Source organism: Musa acuminata, chromosome BXJ3-6, assembly GCF_036884655.1.
Source record: "Musa acuminata AAA Group cultivar baxijiao chromosome BXJ3-6, Cavendish_Baxijiao_AAA, whole genome shotgun sequence".
Lineage (NCBI taxonomy): Eukaryota > Viridiplantae > Streptophyta > Magnoliopsida > Zingiberales > Musaceae > Musa > Musa acuminata.
Genome location: NC_088354.1, coordinates 11,470,345 through 11,493,982, shown reverse-complemented (window position 1 = coordinate 11,493,982; position 23,638 = coordinate 11,470,345). Strand labels below are relative to the sequence as shown.

Here is a 23,638-nt window from a genome sequence, read left to right as displayed (position 1 = left end):
ACAGGTCCACGACAAATTTATTTTTATTTTCCTTTTGATAAAAGAGAAACAACTCAAAATAATAATATACAAAACCAAAATTTTGGCTATATTCTATCTTTTTATAGAACAAATTTAGTCCTATTCTATCTTTTTATAGAACACATTTACCAATAGATAAATAAAATCTTAAAAAAGTCGCTTACCCTCAAGTATGTACCTACAAATAAAAAAATAATGAACAATGAACGTTTACACCTTCAGAAAAAAGAAAAATTATGACCAATTTACTAATTAGTGTTCCAATATAGTATACCAAGACACTTATTTTTTATTAACATTTGAACTCAAGAGTATGTTAATTAACATTCAATCATGATAGCACAAAGTTAATATACTGAGAAACAAAAATCTCATAGGTGAAATGTCCACTTTTATCTAGGAAGTGATTGTCATTACCAATGCCCATCATTTTCCTAAAGTCATGCTTCACTCATGTCCCTAGGGTAACTCCCTAACACTCTCAAGAATGTGGCCAGCTCCTGTATGCACAAGATAACTTGTATTACTTTTAGATTAGCAACATGATTTTGGGATGACTCAGAACAGTTTATACCTTCAGGTGCCCAAGAGCATTTTGGGCATTAGGAGAAGCCATTGATGCTTCAAAATCTACAAAGAATAGATAGTCGAAGTACCTAACCAACACATGTACAAAAAAAATTAGTACTCAACAATATTAAGAATCAATAGATATTCAGATTCAGTGAAACAAAGAAAAGGTTATAGTAATAACTTTAGACGTCCATTGGTGCCATTGTCAGTTATGCGTAAGGGTTTAGTTCTCTTGGGACGACTTTCAATCTGAGGAGACAAGTAGTAATCACATTAAGCATGCCAGGTTATAAAACTCAATACCTTTGTTGAAACAAGATGTCAAACCTTTGTAAGGTTGATATTCCTCAGTGCAAAAACAGCAAGTGCCTTGAAAAGTACACCTGGGCCTTCTTCAAGAGAGAAAACTATGCTTGTCTAACAGGCAAAAATAATAGCATATCTGTCAACTAAAGTTGATAAACTGTCTATCATTACTGGTATAGAGTTGAAAATATAAGCTCAAAACATAGATTTTAGTGGCACATTTTAATGATACCTTAAATGGCTTATGGGTAACTGGAATAATAGGTTCTCGTGCCAGCATCAAGAATCTAGTAATATTATCAGGGTCATCCTAGAAGAGGTTTGACAATTTGATAAATAGAATACAAGTTAACCACCACAATTAGTTAACTGCAATGAATCGATAAGTAACAAATATTATTACCTGAATATCTAGGGAAAGGATATCCAATCCATATATTTCAGCAGCCAATGAACTGGCAACAGCCCCTGCATCTTGGAGTTTGTGGGTAGCAATAAACTAGGTAGAGTACATGTTCATATATGTTTGGATCAGCCATGGTACTCAGGATAATCAAGCATTAAAACAAAGAACTTCAGTCTGAGTCTTTTATTGTCAGTTTTTTTTTTAACTAACTTTGACAAACCAATCAAGGAAACATTAACTGAAGCATAAGCATCTTACTTTTGCAGCTCCTGCTGTATCATCTACAGCTTCTCTAACAACTCCTATTTTTGCAAGTGTGTTCTCACACTGTGCAAGAGCCTGAAGTTATGGTGTGTTAGCACTAAACACAATTAATCACCTACAACCAAAAAATGTTCTCCCAAGTTAAAAAAACAAGTGAATGGAATGATAGTTGCACCTGAGGATGACTGAGAACTCTTTTCAGATTTTCCTTCTTCACACCAGAATTGGCTAGTAAACAATGTCGAACTGCATATTTTACTTCCCCAATGATGTGCAAATTATGGCGAAGTAAAAGATCATAATTGCGATGAATGGTACCACCTAGTGAATTTTCAATAGGTAGAACTGCCCGATCAACAAGCATGCATTCAACAGCCTGCAAGATCATAGGATGAGGATTACCTTGTAGGCATCAGACATGTATTTGTCATGTCTTGGATGTATCGTTATGCTCTTTTACATCTGACAGGACCCTGCAACAAAGAGTACATCTGATCCTAGAATGGATCTTCATGTTCATCGTCCATTGGATCATTGAGCCTACATTGCTTACTCTAAGGTGATTCTTCTCATTCTTATTTATCTGACTATTCTCACTTTGAATTTTCTCTTTAAATTTTGGTTTGATGATTTAGCTTTATTTCATGCTATGAACTCAGAACATGATAAATAAAAAGTACATTTATGTATTTCGTTTATTTCATGGAATGAGCAAATCGTCTAGTAAAATTTGATTCCTAGCAAGAAATTTTGATTTCTTTATGCCATCAAATATAATGATTTTATTTCGATAGATTAAGTGCTTAAAGGAACCATATAAAAACCTTCAAATTTGTAATTGTACTTTAGTTATCTAACCATCAATGCTTGACCAAACAAGGAACTATAACCTTTCACAATCTTGAATTTTTAATTTAACCATGAAAAGAAATCACCTTCCAGCAAAGCTAGAATTGCTAATTGGGTTGACTGTGTTGTTTATTAGCATATCTTTCTCAGATCTGCTTTCTATCCAAATCCTACCAGTTCATAAGATATGTCAGACCTTTTAGACTATTAAAGATATAAATTTTATCCAAAATATAAACATTATATAAAATTTTATCCAAAATATAAACATTTAGAACAAGAAATTAACATATAGTAAGTCATGATTATTGATACTTAATACTGATAGTGGGTCAAACCATGGGTCTGTTCGTGCCCAATTTTAAGGTACATAAACTGGAATTAGAGCAAGGGAGATCCTAGCAGGCCTGTTGAAAATGAAGACTTGTTTAGGTGCAAAATCAGCACTACTCCTAAAATGTCTGAGTCTTGCTTTTAATGGCTCATCATCTGAAAATAGTATCCACTTGATAAATTCAAGCTGTCATGACAGATCGCTTTACACACTAAGAGTAAACAATAGAAGTGTTCAACGACTGGATACAATAGTATTTGGAGTTTTCAACAGTGTCATGCATCACTGGTAAGTGGCAGTGCCAGCATTTAGGCAAGAAATCTAAATGTTCTTTTCTCTACATTCAAACCAGGAAATGTTTACTTCCAAAACCCCTTTTTTGGTTTCAATATCTCCAAGAACAGGTTATGCTTTCATGCAGGAGGTTAACCAACAAACGCTGGAAATGCAGATCTCGGAAAGCAACAGAGGGGGGGGGGAAAATAACAACAACGAATTCAAAGATGCGGAAGCATTTGGAAATGAATACAGAAATAACCACAAATCTCACATCGAAAGCCGTTTCAAACAGCTCGCACGGGACCGCTTCACAATCAGGATACGCCTTTGCTGCCGCAGCTTCACTGTATGCACCCGGGAGCCCCTAAAAGCACAAGAATTCAATGGACTCAAAATGCAAACTATCACAACCATATCGCAAGATGAAAAGAAACCAATCCAGCCAAATGCAAATGGAGAGAACAGAGAAATCGTTCTCCAGACCTGGTATGCAACACGAAGTCGATATCCATTAGCCGAATCGGAGACATCAGATGCGGATTTGGGCCCTAAACGAAGCCATGCCACAGACCAATAAGGACCGGAAAATGAAAGGGAAAAGGAAGGGCGGAAGGTGAGATCTAATATTCACCCGCGACGTCGGGAGGGGTATCGTCTAGCGATGCCCTCAATTCGAGAGCTCCGGCGCCGTTGCTACGGCCATTGGAGGCAACGAATACGCCGTCATGGTTCGATGCCATCGCGAGGGCGTTCGGGCGACCGTAGGGGCTGCTTCTTCCCAGTGGGTCTCCGCTCGCCCTCCACGTCGAATCGGCGTAGGAATGACGGATTCATTCCCCCGCCTGTCCCCGAAGTGGGTAGGTGAGAGCCGGCCGGCAGCTCGACCATTCCCGTGAAACATAAATCGTGGTTTACGTGTCCAATGAAGATTAAAAAGAGGATCCGTTTTGTGACTCATGTCATTGATTATTAATGCTGAAGATTATTAACTTTTTTTACCTCAATTTGTGATAGGTATGAATAAGAGGATAGACGGTTAAAAAAAAAAAAACTATAGATTATTCTTAAAAATTTATATTAAAATCTTTATAATTTTTAAAATAAAATAAATAATCTCATTTATCATAACATCATCAAATGTATTAACAAAAAATATAATAAAAAAATAATTTTAATATTTCAAGAATAAAATAAATTTTAAAATTATTTTTTTATCTATTACTTTTATGTCGATCCAACTGTTACATTTTCCATTAATATAATTAACAATATTAGAATAAATGAGATCTAAAAATAAAAGATAATATATAATTAGACCGAGAGAAAAGGAAGACAGCCACTTACCACGGACTTTGCAGGCCACAAACAACTACTCCCACCAACAAACACGAAGACAAAGACAAATGAGCACCAACTAAGGTTCATAAAATAGGGATGACTGTGTTACCATTCGAAATCCACTTTGCTTGGTTGGTATTGTGGACGGTACTTTCCATCAGTTGTATCCAAAGCATCAGATTCTGCATCTCAACGTCATTGCTGACTGCAAACCAGATGTAGTTTCTTCTTCAAATATCTTGGTCAAGATTCAAGAGGCAAAATTTCCACGAGAGAGCATTAGCTTTAAAGTTGATCTACTATTTTATAGCAAGTCAGTAATGGTATCCAAGCAAGCTATACAAAGATCCAAAAGCCTACTGCTTAAATAAGAATCATATCACAGATCTAATTGCTGTAGTAGGCAGATCCTTCAACAATTTTCGGAGTGCCTGCTTTTGGCTGCAGAATTCTTGGTGTTGGATGACAAAAGACATTATACACAGAAATGAGGATCGCCACAGTAATTAAAAGAATGATTAGGCCCTCCAGAAAAACGGATGTCCTATTCTGAAGAATATCCTGGAGGAAACGAATATTATGCTGCACAAGCGAAGTAATAGAAAAATTCAACCAGACAACCGGGGTAATTGAAAGTAAAACTTTCGAAATGGTAAGGGCACCAAGTTACCTCAACAAACTTCAACTTAAAATCAAGATTTCCAAATCTCTGTGTTAGCTCATATTCATCCCGTAGGTACTCCCATATCTGTGCATAATTAGCATTCTTCCAGGCGATATCTGACCTGCAGGGCATCATGGAAGAACATGGAATTCATGTATTTTAGCAATTAAAGTCATGTAAAAGATTTTCATAGCAAATATTAAATCCCCAAAATCCTTGCAAGAACATGGGATTCATGTATTTTAGCAATTAAAGTCATGTAAAATATTTTCATAGCAAATATTAAATCCCCAAAACAATAATTGATGCACTGATAGCATCGCAGAACCGTTGGACGTATTTTGCAACTTTAAAGGCTTATTAATGATAATATGCTTCACATACAAGTTCGACCAATTGAAGTCAATGCATGTCTATACAATGAATATCACAGATACTGGAAATTCAGTGGAAATTCAGCAATGAGCATTGTATAGAATTTTGCTGATGAAATAGTTCGATTAATCTCCTCCATGTTGACAATCAAAAGAAATAAAATTCAGCCATCTCTATTCTTTAAAGTTCAAAACCTTCTGATTTAGAGTCTAGTCAAAGGAAACAAGAAGACTTACCAAAGGTAAACTTACTCGAGACCATAAGGCCCGCTATAGGTCTAAATTGTAAATGGCTAAAAGTATGTTACCATCCAGACATCAAACAGATTGGTTTTTGCACATCAAAATTACCTCTCAAAAAGCCCTAGTTTAAGAATGACATCAGCGAGATTAGAATTTGCTTTCCCCACTAACTGAAAGAGCTTTCTCCTTTTCATGGTAAATGTTCCAGTTTTCTCCAAACCACGGTTAATATCTGTGAACTCTGCAACCATACCATCAACCTAAGGAAAATGGCAGTGTAAGTTTTCTGTTAGTGCTTAAGATTAACACATTCAATAGTCCAATGGACATCTTGCAACATACTTGTCGGATGTAGTAATCCAGAGCAATGCTTTGACCAAGAACACTTCCAATGGTACGTACACCGTCTATGTCCAGAGACTTAAGCGCTATATAGTCGACTCCACCCTGCATCCAAGTCTCCAGATTTGGTTTTACAACTACTGCATAATCTAGATTTTCAAAAATTCAAACCACTGTCACTAAAAGTTCAAAAACATTTACCTATATTCATTAACTTCGGTAAAAGCAAGATCAAATAAAAGAGGGAAATCTGACTGAAACCATAGTTTAAAGAAAAGGATTTTCAGTCACATATACAACTGTCAATCTCTCTAATACAGGGACCTATGTCAAGTACCATATCAGTAGATTCTTGATGCAGAGCGACGCACATCATTATCAAAATACATTAATAGTGAATTGCAAGAAGAATAATATATAGCTCCTTATGTTGACAACTTTTTATACCATACAAAAACCTAAATGATTCTAAACAACACAAGACAGCCAATTCTTTATTTGGAACAGTCTGAAATCTCCATAGTGATGTTGCCTTTCTTAAAACATAATAGTATGCCCCAAATAAAATATCTAATACAATGTGATGCTTAGGCAACAAAGGAAAACCATGGTGTTTTAGTTTTCATTTTATTTATCACATATAAGCTTCCACCTATATAGGCAATATATCTAAAATCTAGATCACAATTTTTTGGGACATAACAATTAAAAAAAAAAGCCAGAATATAGGACCTCCATCTTGATATAAGTTCCCAAGCTTCCTCCATTCCTATTGACAATATTTCCCCATAAAAAGGCCAAACGTTGTTCTAAAACTTTCTTCATATACTCAGACCCAGAAACATATTGATTGTTCATTCTAAATCAACAAAGTTCATATCATTTTGGGATATATCAGACTTGTCCAAAAATCAAGGGAATCCAAGGGATGAATGGAACTTCTACCAAACTCAGTCATTATTCAACTCTTTGTATTCCTCTCACATACTAAAGTCAGTTATATGTTCAACAAAATCTTAATTATATCAAGCATTCTGAAAAAACACCATCAATTCTGCATCAAATCAGACCAAGGATATATACATGTATTGGACTTCCTACTATTGCAAGAACTAAGGCATGAGTATAAAATTTTCTCCTATATTATTTTCTTACATTTGCATTCTTGCAGGTGCATGGCAATACATGATGGTTGCTTTGGCAAACTAGCAAAACAGAACTAGAGAAAAGCATATAGGCAACTTTGGCGTACTTACCATCCTTTCTCATCTCTGGTAGCAGTCCGGAAGCATTTTTTTCAACAATCTTCAGATACCCCTGAGCTTCATGGTCAGAAACATTAAACAACACGGTAGAACCATAATGAAACACTACCATATACCGACAAATGCTTTCAGTTGGAAAACCAGTCTCCATTACCTGCAATATGAAGACAATTATCTTAGTTTCCATGGTCTTAACTTGAAAGTAATTAGAATTAGGATGTCCATAAACTCTATGAAGCTTCTATGAACTTCAACGCAAACTCCATGGCACCATACAAGAAGAAAAATAGTGGCAGAACAAATACTATTTATTTCTTAACAAGTCCAGTCATAAAACACAACATTCTTAGCATAGTTAACAGCCCTTTATGCCCTTAGAACCGTGATCCATGTCCCTCATTCTGATTCATGATACTACTGTATACTGAATCCTTGTGGTATGTGATTTAGAATGCAAAATTTTGGAAACAACCTCAGTGAGGTCGCTCAAGTTTCTACACATAAAGAAACTAAAGATAAATAGATGCATGCACATTCCCACACTAGAATCCTTCAGTAAAGTACTAAATATTAGAAACAACAATTTTCTAGTTACCGAGTTCACTACTACCATTGTTAGTAATCCAATTAGATGCTTACTTAACAAATTAGTAAGACCAAATATCTTATCTAGTATTGCTAATAATTTAAGTAAATGATTTAATATAAATCACAATAATGAACTAACTGATCTACCCCATGGTACTATAAGTGATGTATCCTTTTGTCACATACATACCATGATCCAAAACATACCACATTCAAGGTGACTATGATTGTTAAATAAAGGAAAATCTTATTTTCTTAACCAAAAGAGAAACTTTTATTTACATTGTCAGTCTGTATCAATTAGTTGACTACGAAACCTTTTCCCTTTTATCAAAGGATCAAATTTATGGTCCTACATTTAGTCTTCTCATTGCAGGAGGAACATATATTGATGCATCATATAATGTACTTTGAAACTAATAGTTGGATTAGTGCATTGTGTAATGCTGCACTTTGAAACTAATATTTGGACAGGCAAGCAGATACAGTATCCAAACTCACAACCTGCGCCGGTTCCATGTTAGCATTTTTTTTCTTGGGTAAACATTAATCCAACAGCTTAAGTTGTTAAGAAATGACAGAACTTATATTAAACTCTACTATTTACTTCTGCCGGAACTAAAATGGCTATCAATTTAAAATCTTTATCAGTAAACAAACGTTAAGAAATAAGCAGTATAAGAAACAGCAACTGACCTGAGGACCGTTCTTAACATCATAGTATCGGAGTACAACGTAATTGGTGGCACGAGAGGAAGGCGGAATGACGTTGGTCGCGTTCTGGGCCTGCAGGCTCCTCAAATCAATGCTGCAATTCAATCCATCACCACCAGAAACAACAATTTCACAACAAAAGAACCAAATCTAAGCCCCAGTCAGCTGTAAGCGCACATATGAGAGACGAATCAAGACACCTGGTACATAAGAAGTAGGCCTTGACGGGGACGAATCGGCTCTGTTTCTCCTGCTGGGCCTGCAAAAGCGGGTCCTTGTACTCGTCTTCCGCGGAGCGCGACGAGGGGGACTCCTTTCCCTCCCGCAACTCGAGATCCTGGTCGGAAGAGATGGACGAGAAGAGCCTCGCGAGGCGATCTCCGGCGGCGGAGCGGAGGAGGGAAGCCGCACTAGATAGGCGACAGCCAGGGAGCGCGAGAGGGAGTAGGGTTTTGGAGGGGCGGCGCCGGAGGGGAGAGAACAGAGGAGGCAGAGAAGAAGAGGAGAGCGTGGCCTTGAGATGCCTTGCGAGAGCGCGGAACGCCGATGTCTCCATGGGGCGCGCGGAACGCTCAATTGGCACGCCGGCATAAAGGATTATAGGGGAAAATTACGTATTACCCGGCCTAATTTTTAAATTTTAAAAAATTATATTATTTTTTTTATAATTATAAAACTGAAATATTTAACTCATTTATCCTAAAAATAAATAAATAAAAAAATAATTTTAATGATGGTGACTATTGTGATGGTAGTTAGCGATAACAGTGCAATGATTGACCTTTCCGATATCGATCTAAATATTGATGATGAGATAAAAGAGGAGACAAAATGGTACAATTTTAACAATGGTGACTCAATGGGTGACTGTTGTAGTGGTGGTCGGCGATAACAAAGTGGTGGTCGACCTTGTTGATATCGATCCAAACATCGATGATAAAGAAGAAGAGGAGACAAAGCAATGAGGCATCTGCGTCAATGTTGCTTCGCTTTATCTCACCATTCTCGTTCGATGTCGCTTAGCATTTGTGTCGACACCAAAGGAGGAAGAGGAGACAAGTAAAGCCACCACCATGATGTCGTGCTCAAATCCTCGGATGATCATTTCGTCTAATGTCACAACGAATTCGATGAAAGGGTAGTAAGTGGTGAAAAGGAGGGAGAGGTTATAAGTGAGCTCGATGAAAAGACATGCCTACTTCGAGCTCTCGAGCTTTAGTCGGTATGCAAACGACATGTACTCCCTGACCATAACGATATGTTGACCTACTTCTAAATTAACTCCACCCATAATCGAATGAGATCCGATCGGACGATGAGGATTGATCGTCGCACAAAATGAAAACCCCAAGAGTACATATCTGATGACAAGAGAGACAACAAAGTCTCAAATTAGCGAGCCCTAATTTGATTTTTTTAAACGTTAAATATGATTTTATATTTATTATTAATATTATTATTTTAATTTAATCGTTTGAAATAAGAATAATCGATATATCGATTGATGCTCAAAACAACATCTACCGAGATCAATACCTATCAACCGTACAATATAGTTTCCAAGTGGTAAAACAGTCTTTGCATTTAGGTAATTGCCTGATCCTAGAATTTTCGCCACTGTGGACTGTCTCATGAACATAACAGACAAAAGAATGTCATATATTCCAAAGAATCTTTAACATGATAGATTTGACAGTACGAGAGAGTAAAGACCTTATCAAAACTCATGCACTAAAGCAAATAAAGAATCGATAATTGTTCGCTTGTGGAAAGCGAAATTACTTCTTTGAATCAAGCTGTTACAAAGTACATTACAAACATCATTTCAGATCGCTCTTTAAGAGCTTGCCTGATATTTCATCTTCTCCGTCATGGAGGACATAGACATTAACATAAAACTTGTATTTTTTCCCCTGAGATACGATTACAAGTTGCCAGAATTCAAGAGCAAATAAAAGAGAGGTTAATAAGTGATAAAAAGAAGGAAGCTGGTTATAATCACATGGATAATTTTACATAATGCAGTCATAGTTTCTGTTGGTCAATCAATCCATACTACATACTGTCTATAAGACTATATAAGACTTTTACATGGATTCTAATACGGATCGAGGAGATCACTTAAGCGGGGCTAAAAGAGTGTAAATGAGAAGCATTGAGACCACAATGATAGCTCCAACCAAGGTAAACTTTGGACTTGTCCATAACATGAGGTTGGACCTCTCTGTTCTTTTTATGGGATCTACTTCTTCTGACAATGGGTAGTCAGAACGCCTTGGATTCCAGCTGACATATTTGTCTGGCTTCAACTCGGAGAACATAGATTTCTTTGCCTTCTTCCGAAACTTAGACCAGGCCTTGTCCCAATCTGTAGACAGCCTATCACCTGTGGCTCAATAAAAGGCATGAAGATTCAGAACAACAAAATTTTCCATATATCCAGGAATTGCAACTATATTTGTAGAACATAAAGCACAGAGATCCATACCTTGTGAAGTTTGCATACTTACGAATGTTGATTATTCACAGTAGAAGTTGTAGGTTTTTCACAGTATCATATATTTTTTAAACTATAAAGAAACCCCAATAAGTGGTGGAACAAGATATAAATTCCAGATTGTTACTTTATCACAAAAGAGTTTTTGAAAGAGATAAACTAGTGCGTGAGGTGCCAATCAATACAGGGTGTGAGGAGAGTCGATTTTTACCTTCGGAAGTAAAGAGGTTGTTTTCTTGACTAAGACCCTGGTCACTCAGGCTAAAAAAGGCAACCTTGACATGTGATAAATCTCAGCTTTTCATCACAAATATCTGTTTTGTACAAAACAATAATAACTTTTCCAGTGTGCAAATAACATAATGCAGAGTCATCAACCTGTAATTCCAACCAACAGTACTTTGTTTTGTGGACAGAGACTAAAGACCCAACTGCAGAGTTCCACCAATACCCAAATGATGGTGCTAATCAGAATAACTTGTTCCAGAATGGGCAGTCTAGTCGCAGGTCCCTTAGATAGCAGACTAGTCATTGCCACCGAGAAGAAAAGGACAAAATTAACGAGTTAAAAAGCAGACACTTGCAAAGAAATAGACATATGGACTGCCAGCCTCGAGATTATCTAAAAGCTGAATCGATGGTATTGAGTAGTTTCATATTATCATTCATCTGCTTCATGAATTTATATATGAACATGTCGTACCACCATAATCAGTGGTAAGTAGCTGGTTTAAGAGAGCTAGATGACTATGCTTTCTAAATTGTTTATAAAATCTAAACAATTAGCATATCCAGGATACTATATCATAAAAAAATCTTACAGATTTGACACTTTAATTTGCTAGGTGAAATGCACCATCAAATCACATGAATTCCAGTTTGTCAGGAGATTGACAAATACCGAGCAGCATAAAATTAATGGTGCTAAATATGCACTTGATTAAAGATTGAACTTTATCTATGAAGTATTACAAATTGACAAACACAGCCAAGATCATATGGACAAAACTTCATCTATAGTAAGATTGGAGCTTATGATTTTGTTATGGTAGGAAACATTCACCTGACAATGAAACAAGCATCATGTATATATGTTGTCTTTAGCATATCTAAGAATCACAATGAGAACAAAGAAGCATTCTATATATGCTTCTGTGCTTGTGAAATCGAGGATACAAGCAACCAATTTAATTGACATAGTCTCTCCAAAAAAACACCAGCTTTTAAATTCCAACCCTACACAGAAAATTAGCGTATACACATCAGATGATAAGTTTATTATTCTTTTTAAGATCACGATTAGAGTAACAAAAAAATGGTCAAACATTCTAGTATCAGTCCTACGTGCCTGAATACATATGCTTGTCTGTCCAATGCCATACATCATGGTTCAAACTCGTACATATTAATGCTAAACTATTGCATCTAGGCTTCTAACGACTCAACATTTTGAATTGTGTGAACAAACCAGATGACCATATGTGTTGGTAATTCTTGATAATGTGACGAAGGACCATTTCTCTTGACATCTAAATGGAAAAAAGAACTATTGTTGGCCCATTATGTTCAAAAAAGATAATTGATTTATCAAACTTACCATTATATCATTATTTGGATCATCAGCTTTGATGAAACTGAGTTAACGAACATGATAGCTGAGGCATTTTGTACAACCAGAAGCCAAAAAATATTGTATTCTAGTAAATTGATCGTTTAAGTAACTAATTTGTGATATTAAATGGGACAAACATGCTGCAAGCTTGTAATAATAAGTGGAGCAACTAACTCGGGCATTAAGCAAAGTGATACATACTAAGATCTAGAAGGTTATGGTATCTTCACTTTTATTATTTTGTTATTATTTGCACAAGTCTCATCTTGATATTAGGAACTCAATTTGATCTCCTCAAGAAAAATTTCATAACAATATGTTTAAGGACTGAACATGAAAAGGAACAGTCTAGGACATGAGAAGGAGATTGTTTAAGGTATGGTTTAAAGTACTCCTTGACACTGGATGCTGTCGATCATATCTGCATATTGCGAAAAAGTTCTCCTATTTCCCAAATCCGAAAACATGCCAGTGTGCTTCTAGTTTTGAGCAACTTCCTGATAAATTGAAGATCTGTGCTTCTAAGACCAAACACAATTACAATATAACCAATCCGTTCAACAGGTGGTCGAATACTTGATCATGAACAAACGTTCTAGAAGACCTGCATCGCAACAGCATTTAAATCCCCAAATCAGATTATCATAACATCCAAGACATCAGTTTTATGCACTTATCCCACATCAGATAGATCGTTTCTGTTCTGGAATTGCATTTCCAACAATTGTTTCCCTTTCTTTTTTTGACATACACAAACAATTTTGCTACAACCAATACAATTGGTTTAGAAACAAGAAAGGTGCTTTTTTTGGCCATCTCTAATGAATCCTAGGCGATCAAACAATTTTTTTCTCATTTCCAAGCTTTTGAACAGAACAAAGCAACGATTGTACGAGCATAAAAAGGCAAGAAGAGAAGCATAAGCCTCATTTAGGAGGAAGAGGCTCGACCTTTATCGTTCTTGCCATTCTCCGGGGATCGAGAGTCGTTCTTGGAGCAACGAGGTCGGAGGGGAATCCGCGCTACGAGTCTCCCCAGCCCTAGATACATCTCACCAATCCAATCGATTGATTAATGTGTTCCTGTGTATATAGAGTATAGAGGAATCAACAAGGGAAGCGAAGGAAAGCAAGCAAGAAGAGCTTTCGGGGAAGACGAGAGCGGCTCTGCTCCGCCACAGGATACTAGTCAGGGGTGTGTCCGCTACGATGCGGTTGAGGCCGAGGATAAAAGAGGGCCCGGTGGTTTTGTCCTCGGTTCTTGGGTGAGTTGGAATATTACCTGTCACTTCCACGCCACCAATCAGGGAAAACGTCCTTCTATCGGGTCACAGATAACTGAGGGGCCCACTACAGGTGGGTCGGACCCGCATTTACATAAAGAGGTGAGCCTGAATCCTACCTAATCTCAGACAGCTGAGTCGCAATTTCCCAGGATAAGGCACGCATCATCTTCTCACGTCTCACCCCCCTTCGCCTTCTTCCGCTTCCACTCTTCCCTTCGCTCCAAATCCCCAATGGAGGCCTCTCTCTGCTGCTTCCCCAACTCCAAGCTTCCTGCCCCGCGAACCCAGACGCAATCCCTTGCCCTCAGCCGTCTCTGCAACCCCTTCTCCGCCCCCTGCGGACCCCGCCGCAAAACCCTTTCCTCCAACACCATCGTCCGCGCCGCCATCAGCCGCGCCAAGAAGGAGGAGACGGTGGAGACCGTCAAGCAGCAGCTGGAGGGCTGCCACCTCGTTGCTGGCATTTGCTACAAGGGCCTCACTGTCAAGCAGCTGCAGAACATCCGCACCGCCCTCCCCCCTACCTCCCGCCTCATCGTCGCCAAAAACACCCTCGTCGGCAAGGCCTTCGAGGGCACCCCCTGGGCCGCCATCGCCCCCTGCCTCAAGGGCATGAACGCCTGGCTCTTTGTCCACTCCGAGGAGATCCCCGAGGCCCTCAAGCCCTACCGCGCCTTCCAGCGCGAGTGGAAGCTCGAGGACAACGACTTCACTGGTGCCGTCTTCGAGGGCCGCTTCTACGCGCCCGACGAGTTCAAGTCCCTGGAGACCATGCCCAGCCGCGCCGAGCTCTACGCCAAGATCCTAGGCGCCCTCCAGAGCCCCGCCATCTCCGTTGTCAGTACGCTCCAGGCTCCGGCCAGGGACGTCGTCCTCGTGCTCAAGGCCTACGTCAAGAAGCTCGAAGAAGAGAGCGGCGGCGCTGCAGCTGCGTAATTCCTTTGCTTGTTCTTTTGTTACATGATCAAGTTGTCATTTTGAATTGGGACAACGAGAGTTCTTCTCGATTAATTCTGAAAGTCTATACATCTTCAATTGCACATCTCTTATGTTGTAGGTTTTTTCTTCGTTGCATGATCAAGTTGTCATTTTGAATTGGGATGATGATAATTGTTCTTGATTGATTCTGAAAGTCTATATACATCTGCAAATTTGCAATCATCTCTTATGTTGTAGGTTGTGCCAATGTCATCTAGTAACAAGAACTAAAGGAAATGCTGTGATAGAACCAATCAAAGGGTTTTCTTGACCTATAAATGTTGTTAAAATTCTGATTCATTAGGTACAAGGCAATGATGGAGCTGTCTCTCACTTCAGGTAATTGATTACGGTTCGATAAGATGTTTGGGTCATCGGGTAGAGATAGTTTAGGGCAAAGCTTAGACTTTTTACGACTCAATCAGTGTGGTAGGTTTGGGGGAGCTAAAACTAAAAGTGTTCTTCAATTATTTTGTTGGTAACTGCAATCAGAGTTGATTGGATGTGATCAATAAGGAGCAAGAGTTGTAGAGAGTTTAAATATTGTATGTTATGAAACGGAAAGTCCTTGTTAGTATTTTTGATTAAACCAGATAGTAACTCCTCTTTATACATACACCTCAGTTTTCTTGTGTCTATATCTTAGTATTTCTCATAGTAGGTTTCTAGTATCTGAGTATATAAATCTGGCAGGAGAGATGATTTTGCTATATCAATGTGTCTGGTATTGCATCAAGATTCCTGATCACAGATTCTGAACTTACGTGTTTCTTGGTCTTTGCGTAAGATTTAAGTCTGCTTCACTTTGGCTTCATATCATTCTTTTAGATGATCCAACCACTTAAATTTACAGGCATTGATATACTAATTAGTATGAAAATGAAGATATTTGAAGTCTGGAACACATGCCACTAAAGCAATGCTTTATATTGATTATGAATTTTCAAACTAAAAGGCCAACAAGAAAGATTTGTTGCAAATTATATTTTACCGTGTTCCTGTCATCGTCACCCAGGAATTGAACTGGAGCATCTTATCATCAGTTTGTTGGCTTGTTGCTTACTTCTGGAAACTGTGTTATGAATTTTCCTTAAGAACTAGCAGATCATGTGGCTTTGTGTGGTCAGCGATAAATGGTGAAATCAGAGGTATAATGACTTCAAATTCTGTCTTTATTTCCCCTTGTTAACAGAAACATGATATGATTGGTGAAGTTTCTGATATGGCCATCCTTATTGCCATCTCACTTCTATTTTGTTGAATTCTTATATTAGTGTTCTTAAAGGATCTTTCAGTATAGCACACCAATAAGCTGAACCAGGTTTGGCTTTCTGCATTCTTGCTGATACTTTTGTTTCAGATGATTCTTCTTGGTTTGGACAGTGAATCAATCTTCAATTTTCATTTAGGAAGCAGACTACTGATCAGTATATGCTTGCCATCCTATCTGAATATATGATTTGATTCAAACATTGTCAAACAGAAATATTCCAAACATGATGAATACATGATTTGCCAAGATGATTGAATGATGTGAATGTTTCTCTTCTAAAGATTTTATTTCTGTACACATTATTCTTGCCTGTGTAGATGCTAGTAATCAGTATTCTTCCTCATAAATTTGGAATTTTATAGAGTTTGTGTATGAGTGTTGGGAAACATCAGTGCAATCTTGATATCTGTCAAGGTTTGCTTGGATGTCTGTCGAAGTGATTGTAGATCTTGAAATCTCTGTGCATCTTGTGTTGGATCATGGAATCAATGTTTGACCAAATATGCCAGAGTTAGTCAAATAGCGAGAAGTCAAAAGAGAAGAATCAAAGTGCATCTAATTATAGTTCAAACAAGAACAATAGTGAAAGCGATGCTCACATTCTAGCGATGGAAACATTGACCGAAGAGTCCTACTCGGAATTCACAACCCAACTACGATATGATGCGTACGTATGATTGATCACAAATCATTATTGTGAGCAGAAATAGTTGATCGACCCAAAGCAATCTTTGTTCTCTTAGAACTGCACGCACGTTATTAGCCCATTGAAACAGTGGACTAAGCTAATCTCAAGACAGTTTTGTTATGTGTTTTGGCACTAATAATATCATGTTCTTTACCTTATAAAATAATATTTTTTTTAGATCATGATCCTATTATTGGTTGGAGAACCCTATTAATCTTCTTTTATAATTTTATTTTTATGTTTACATGTCTCATAACATAAGCAAATTGATTTGAGAGAGATTTGAACTTCCAATCACCTCAGGCAAAAAAAAAGAAAATCTAATTATTCAAATAATTCTTCAGTTCTTTTATTTTTGAATAAAATCGAAAGATATGTACGAAGAAAATTATGTGGAGTCAATAACCCGAAAATTTAGCTTTCTTAGAACAATAATCATGAATTTTATTTTTATTTTATTTCACAAGACCCATAACAACTGTTCAAGATCATGTCAACAAATCCATAAAAAGACATTCACACCCGAAAAATTATAATTTTGTTTATTGAGTTCAAACACTTAGTTCCTTATTCAAGGTGAAACATATTTCTCAGCTGAGCACTTAGATGAATCATGGCCTGATTTGATTTACATCTGTTCAGTAATTACACATAAGATAGAAAAAAAAGAGAGGCAATTTTGAATGTATAAAAATATAAATCCCTTAAAAAAATTAATGTTGTGATTGTTCCTTTAAATTTAAGTTTAGTGTATATATGTATATCAATTTAAAATCTAAAATCTTACATATGTGTCATTATGGCTAATCGTCCGCTAATTATCATTTGATAACTTTATTGTGAGTACAATAATATTAAACAAATTTTAGATATTTTTATTTTTATTAAATTAACAAAAAAATCATAGTTAGGTGTAATTTTGCTAAGTATTTTTGGAAAAAAATGCCAATTAGAGGAATATTTTAGAAAAAAAATTAATGTTTGGAATTATGTGTATATATGTTACATATCAGAATATTAGGAGGATTTGTTTGAAAAAGAGAATATTAGGAGGATAAATATATTATTTTTGGATTTTAACTGCAGATATGTGAAAATTCTTAATAAAAAATAGCATATGCAAGAAAATTGTTATTTTTAATCCCAAAGCGAAATATGATGCAATTTTTAAGTGGTTTAAATATAATAGATGAAATTATGGAAAAGGTTCGTTTTTTTTTTAATTCCCACTCCAACTTTCAAAATTTTATTTTTAACTATTTTTTAATGATGATATTATTCCTATTGATGATGGCCTCTCCCTAACATAGCGATCGTCATCGAACATATCTTTACCTTCACGAATTTTATTAGACTTATTCTTGTGCGTCTCGCTTTTATTGTTTTGGCCTATGATATGAGTGACTAATAATTTTTATCACCCTAACTCTTTTCCTCTTTGTCTCACTGCTCATGTCAAGTAAGAATTATAAGAAATATATATATATATATATATATATTACATGAAGGAGGATGTTCCGCTAGAATTGCTTAAAACTAAGGGAGTTTTTCGAGAATGCGTTAAAATATAATTTATTTAAGTTATATTTTCTTTTTTATCTGTAAAATGTCCGTTAGTAATTAATATACTGAATACCTGAGTAGCTCTTCCTCTTTGTTTCCTCTGCCACTGTCTTCTTTTGTTTCGCTTCATCTCACCGGCTCAAGTGGAAGAGGCCAAAGGGGGAGAACCCTGCGAGGGATTGGTGGGAGAGAGAGGGAATATGGGAGGGTGCTTTCCCTGCACCGGAGAGCCGAAGACGGACGACAAGGATCCGCCCGACCTTCCGACAGGTATCCGAGGAGGATTCCGTGGGAAAAACTGTCTTTTTTCTAATGTTTGTGAGTTGATTTGTTGCGCACGCGATGGTTCTTGCCAGGCCGTGTATGTACGAGATCTAGTTTGGTTATTTTGGTCTCGGCAATTGGTTCTTCGTTGGAAGTTGCTAGATTTTGTCTCCAAGTTAGGTTTTTTATTCCGATTCTTTGGGTTTTGGGACGGAGCTTGGATTCGTGTTGCTGATTGCCTTCTGGGTATCTTTGATAGTTTCCCATTTATGATTTCGCCATAACTGATTAAGAAAAATGGCAACGATCGTTCGCGCTATGGGAATCGCTTTCTTTCGTTCTTGCTTTGTTTCCTTCTTTGTCTTTTCTTCTTGTGACCGATTTCTGTGAAAGACTTCCTTTCCTTTTCCTTTTCTTATTATTTTGACGGGTTACGCTTAGATTACCATTTCATGATGCCATATTTCTCTCTTTCTTTTGAAAAAAATCATTCTTGCTGTCGACTTTTGCCAAAGTCTTCCTTTCCTTGTTCCTTTTCTTCTTATTTTGATGGGTGACGCTGAGATTAGCATTTCACTTTGCCATATTAATTCGACGCATATCCCTACAATTTTTTGGTTTATTTTGTTATTAGGGCCTTTAAAAGCTAAATTCTAACTGCTCTCGCATCAGATGTAAATATTTTGCATGAATAGGTATTTCCTTTTATCTCAAATTGTTCTTCGAGCAAGCTGGTTATCGGCTCACGTTGAGGCAGTTCTGGTCTCGGTGACCGGGTTGTGAGCTATAGAGATACATGTTATTTATACGTTTAATTTTCATAAGGATAATATGTATTTATGTTCTACTTGCTATCTTGAGGATCAATTGTTATCTTTGGTTTCTATTGTTCTGTATTTTTTTCTTTATTTTTCTTTATTTTTCATGCATTTTTTCAAGTTTTTAATAAATGTTCTTCCTGTTAAATCTTGTAGCAGATAAATCAAAATCCAATCTCTCGTTGGATGTTAAGAAAGAAACCTTAATGAATGATAAGAAAGAGCTGTCAAGTAGTGGATCAGGATGCATTGCTGCGCAGACATTTACATTTCGGGAACTGGCTGCAGCAACAAAGAATTTTAGAGCCGATTGCCTTCTGGGAGAAGGGGGATTTGGTCGAGTTTACAAGGGAAGATTAGAAAGTAGCAACCAGGTCAGCTCATGCTGTGCCTCAGTCACTCATTTTCTTCTTTTCTGTTCATTGTATACTAAAGAGATATATTTTCCAAGAATCTAAAGATTCTGATAGGTGGCTCTTTTAGTACAATCTTCTATATAGTATACTATAAAATACTTGATTTTTTTCATGTATCAAGTTTCCGTTGTGGTGGTTTTAAGTCCTTAAGAGTTGTTATTGCATATTGCAATTTCCAACTTAAAAACAAATGACATGTTTGAAATCCTTATTAAAGAAAATGGTTCTTTTGTTTCATACTGAATTAACATATCAAGATAGTTAACACAAACTTTACCTTGTCTACAGATTGTGGCTATAAAGCAGCTTGATCGGAATGGCTTGCAAGGAAACAGGGAATTTCTTGTTGAGGTTCTTATGTTGAGCCTACTTCACCATCCTAACCTTGTCAGCCTGATCGGCTATTGTGCAGACGGAGATCAAAGGCTTTTGGTTTATGAATATATGCCATTAGGATCACTGGAAGACCATCTTCACGGTAGTTCACCTACAAATTCTCATCATAATATTTTCTACAAGTGCCTTCAAATGTATAATTCTTTACACTGAGAATATCTATTCTTATGATTGCAACAGACCTTTCCCCAGACAAGAAGCGGCTTGACTGGAATACACGAATGAAAATAGCAGCTGGTGCAGCGAAAGGATTAGAGTATCTACATGATAAAGCCAGTCCTCCTGTTATATACCGTGATTTAAAATGCTCTAACATTTTGCTTGATGAGGGTTATCATCCTAAGTTGTCTGATTTTGGCTTGGCTAAGCTTGGTCCTGTAGGTGATAACACACATGTATCCACTAGGGTGATGGGTACATATGGATATTGTGCACCTGAATATGCAATGACAGGACAGTTGACACTAAAATCAGATATTTATAGCTTTGGAGTTGTTCTTTTAGAGCTTATCACTGGAAGAAGGGCGATTGACAATTCTAGAGCTGCAGGAGAGCACAATCTTGTTGCATGGGTAAGGACCTTGTCCTTCTTCTTTGTCCATCTTCGAATCCATTAGTCAAATCTTGTTTTCCTAAATGTTTAATGAATTTTCATCATTCATGATGCTCTTTTGGTAAAGATGACAACTTTTCAATACTTTATAGTGTTAAATGTTGATATTTATATCGTCCTGAGTTTAAAAAGGACCAGTCTCAGATATTTAGTTCTGTAGTTCACAACTAGATTATATGGCATTAACCATAATATCCATAACCTATTTCATTTTTTGATTTTACATTTCCATCTTATTACAACATTAGTTTCTTTTAAACATGGTCTTCGGTTCCCTGTTCTGTGATTTTGATTGGATCTTGGGCAGGAAGTGTGATGTCGTTGTTGACATCCAGTTTTCGATCCGCCCCTTGAGCGCTACGACAGGGACCTTAATACACCTTGGTAACTTTGACTCTGTGGCTTAAACTAAGATGCAAGTTTTCTCGCTAAACAGCATGCTCTGAACCAAGTTGCATCACAAACTACAAGTTGGTTTATCAATTTATTGTGGTTTCTAATTGTTCAAAATTACTCTTGCTGATCATTTTAGTAAATCAAATCTCTTTTAAGCTTGACTCTTCATGACGATGGAGAAGTTTTTTTGCCTCTGGATCAAGAACCTCTGGGTTCCTCCTTTTCATCAAACTGTGTAAATTTGCTCTGTTTGGATGCAGGCACGACCATTGTTCAAAGACAGAAGAAAATTCTCACAGGTGGCTGATCCAGTGCTTCAGGGTCAGTATCCTCCAAGGGGTTTATATCAGGCGCTTGCAGTTGCTGCAATGTGTGTGCAGGAGCAACCAGCTATGCGGCCCCTAATAGCCGACGTCGTTACAGCTCTTACATACCTTGCTTCACAAACTTACAACCCCGACAACCAACTGAGTCAGAGCACCTCTCGCTTGGCCACACCGGGAACACCCCCTCGAACAAGAAGGGACATCGAGAGGAAGTCAGGATATTGAGATTTGAGAACAGCCAGCGGAAGAACCTAATTAGTATAAATGAGTCCATGTGACACTCATCCAGGAGCTAATGGTGAGTGCCTACATCTTGCAGCAGAATGTACATTTTTTGTGGTCTCTTGGCTGGTTCCTTGATGACCGATGTCAATTCTCCATTTGCCAGGTTGGCCTTGCTCGATTCAGGACTAAGTTAATTTTGGGGAATTAGATTCTTTTGTTGTGGTATATGTAGTTTTGTGTCCTTGTATCTAAGTGCATGTACCAGACAGCAAGTCTCTTGATATTTCTTATTGTCTTGCTTAAGAATTTAGCAAATTGTGTTGTTCCCAGTGCCTTCATATACATACCTTGCTTTAGAATTCAGTAAAATTTGGGCCTGTGGTGGTGAAAACAGGAATTCATTATTGAAATTGTACAGGCATGAATCAGCTCAGCTGGCACATTATGAACAGCAATGTCATATGACTGCCAGCAGGCAAGTGGTGGCTTCCTCAGTGGGAATCGGTGTACTATCAGGCATAAATGGCATGAAGGCCACTAGTTGTTGCCTCAGCATTCTCAGGTGATCTGTACACCAGAAAGGCTGTTCACCTACTCCCAGAAGGTTCAGCCTTTTTCCTCAAGTTGCATTTTGCTTTATTGTCCTGCATGTGTTTGATCAAACTGTTTGTGTTCTTGCACTGCTGTTATCTACTATAGAAAGAGTAATGGCACCCTGTGTTCAAGTAAATGTGAGGTTATCATCATATCTAATTTGGACAGTTAATTGGATCCTTAACTTCTTTCATCTTACATCTCAATCATTTCATTGATGACAGTCACAGTTTTCAGTGTGGACTCCACCTCAAGAAAATGAAATTTTCATTTTATGTTTTGTTATTTTCTTTATTAATATAACTTATATAGGAAAAAAAAAAGAGTACAGAATGTGGTCTCCCCTGATGAAAATAGGGGGATCAGAAGCTTTCAAACATGTCCAGTATGTGAGACCTTCTCTAGATCTTGTAATGTAAGCATGCAAAGGAAATTTATTGGGTGGTAGGACAGTACCACCTTTGCCAACTGGGTGGTCCTTCACCAATAGATGAAATTATCGAGATATTTGTGTCAATCCAGGTCTCAAATTACTGATATTAATTTTGAATAATCTTTTAGGATTATATTATATTAGAGGTTATCATTGATCTAAAATATTTAAGTCTAAACTAATAATACTACGCCCATTAGATTCCTTATAAGTCAATTTCTATGAGACTAAACTGGGATGTGACATAAAGGAAATGTTGTAATTGGACATGTTAGCAAGTTGCTGCACCTTTGTTTTTAAGTAGAAGCATCAGCCTTCAAGAGGAATGTGGATGCACATGATGTGTAATTAGCTTTCTCCATTCCTTCAATGCTCTGCTTTCTCTTCTATCTGTCCTTGTCTTGTCTTGCATTTTATCTTGAAACAAATCTTGGTGGACCTAACAATGGAGCTAAAAAAGATATATGAATTACTCTGTGTTGAGTGGATGAGCTGCAAGCAAGCTAAAACAGCTGGAAGTTGGTCCTCAAGAGACCTTCTTTTTGGTAGTGTAAGTTTGATAGTCAATTCTCATAGTTTCATGTGGCATGCTAACTGAGGATTTTAGTATAATGTATTGGCTAAACTCAAAAAAAATATTTCTATTTTCTAGTGATTTATGAAGCTCCTAAAAATAATAATGTTTTGGCCTCTTTCTAAAT

General features: G+C 37.1%; 5 protein-coding genes across 8 annotated transcripts; 2 read left to right on the top strand and 3 right to left on the bottom strand.

Annotated features, from left to right (window-relative positions):
• Positions 1-290: 290 nt before the first annotated feature.
• On the bottom strand, positions 291-3,919 carry LOC135640021 (arogenate dehydratase 2-like). Its single transcript, XM_065154097.1, has 11 exons — positions 3,664-3,919; positions 3,516-3,580; positions 3,304-3,396; positions 1,746-1,946; positions 1,565-1,645; positions 1,304-1,399; positions 1,133-1,210; positions 922-1,011; positions 776-843; positions 596-677; positions 291-521 (listed from the first exon to the last, which is right to left on the bottom strand). Exons 1-11 carry the CDS (start codon positions 3,770-3,772, stop codon positions 462-464), a joined length of 1,023 nt encoding a protein of 340 aa, XP_065010169.1. The 5' UTR covers positions 3,773-3,919; the 3' UTR covers positions 291-461.
• A 730-nt stretch (positions 3,920-4,649) lies between these two features.
• On the bottom strand, positions 4,650-9,136 carry LOC103987908 (protein RETARDED ROOT GROWTH-LIKE). Of its 2 annotated transcripts, none has more exons than XM_009406371.3 (7): positions 8,761-9,136; positions 8,543-8,654; positions 7,250-7,412; positions 5,994-6,142; positions 5,760-5,911; positions 5,041-5,155; positions 4,650-4,952 (listed from the first exon to the last, which is right to left on the bottom strand). In XM_009406371.3, the coding sequence occupies exons 1-7, from the start codon at positions 9,114-9,116 to the stop codon at positions 4,758-4,760; spliced, it is 1,242 nt and encodes a 413-aa protein (XP_009404646.2). In that variant the 5' UTR covers positions 9,117-9,136; the 3' UTR covers positions 4,650-4,757. The 2 variants fall into 2 exon arrangements, with proteins under 2 accessions (XP_009404646.2, XP_018682594.2); XM_018827049.2 differs by having other exon boundaries at positions 7,250-7,310.
• A 1,395-nt stretch (positions 9,137-10,531) lies between these two features.
• LOC103987907 (uncharacterized) lies at positions 10,532-13,888 on the bottom strand. Its single transcript, XM_009406370.3, has 2 exons — positions 13,620-13,888; positions 10,532-10,946 (listed from the first exon to the last, which is right to left on the bottom strand). The coding sequence occupies exons 1-2, from the start codon at positions 13,717-13,719 to the stop codon at positions 10,678-10,680; spliced, it is 369 nt and encodes a 122-aa protein (XP_009404645.1). The 5' UTR covers positions 13,720-13,888; the 3' UTR covers positions 10,532-10,677.
• A 240-nt stretch (positions 13,889-14,128) lies between these two features.
• Positions 14,129-15,115, top strand: LOC135639979 (large ribosomal subunit protein uL10c-like). Its single transcript, XM_065154037.1, has one exon. It carries the CDS (start codon positions 14,186-14,188, stop codon positions 14,888-14,890), a length of 705 nt encoding a protein of 234 aa, XP_065010109.1. The 5' UTR covers positions 14,129-14,185; the 3' UTR covers positions 14,891-15,115.
• Positions 15,116-18,542: 3,427 nt separating this feature from the next.
• LOC135641529 (probable serine/threonine-protein kinase PBL7) lies at positions 18,543-22,232 on the top strand. 3 transcript variants are annotated; one of them, XR_010497742.1, is made up of 6 exons: positions 18,543-18,726; positions 19,695-19,912; positions 20,243-20,432; positions 20,531-20,922; positions 21,620-21,983; positions 22,074-22,232. XR_010497742.1 is itself a non-coding variant. In XM_065156922.1 (5 exons), the coding sequence occupies exons 1-5, from the start codon at positions 18,657-18,659 to the stop codon at positions 21,908-21,910; spliced, it is 1,158 nt and encodes a 385-aa protein (XP_065012994.1). In that variant the 5' UTR covers positions 18,543-18,656; the 3' UTR covers positions 21,911-22,232. The 3 variants fall into 3 exon arrangements, 2 of the variants coding, with proteins under 2 accessions (XP_065012994.1, XP_065012993.1); XM_065156922.1 differs by having other exon boundaries at positions 19,698-19,912; positions 21,620-22,232; XM_065156921.1 differs by having other exon boundaries at positions 21,620-22,232.
• Positions 22,233-23,638: the final 1,406 nt, after the last annotated feature.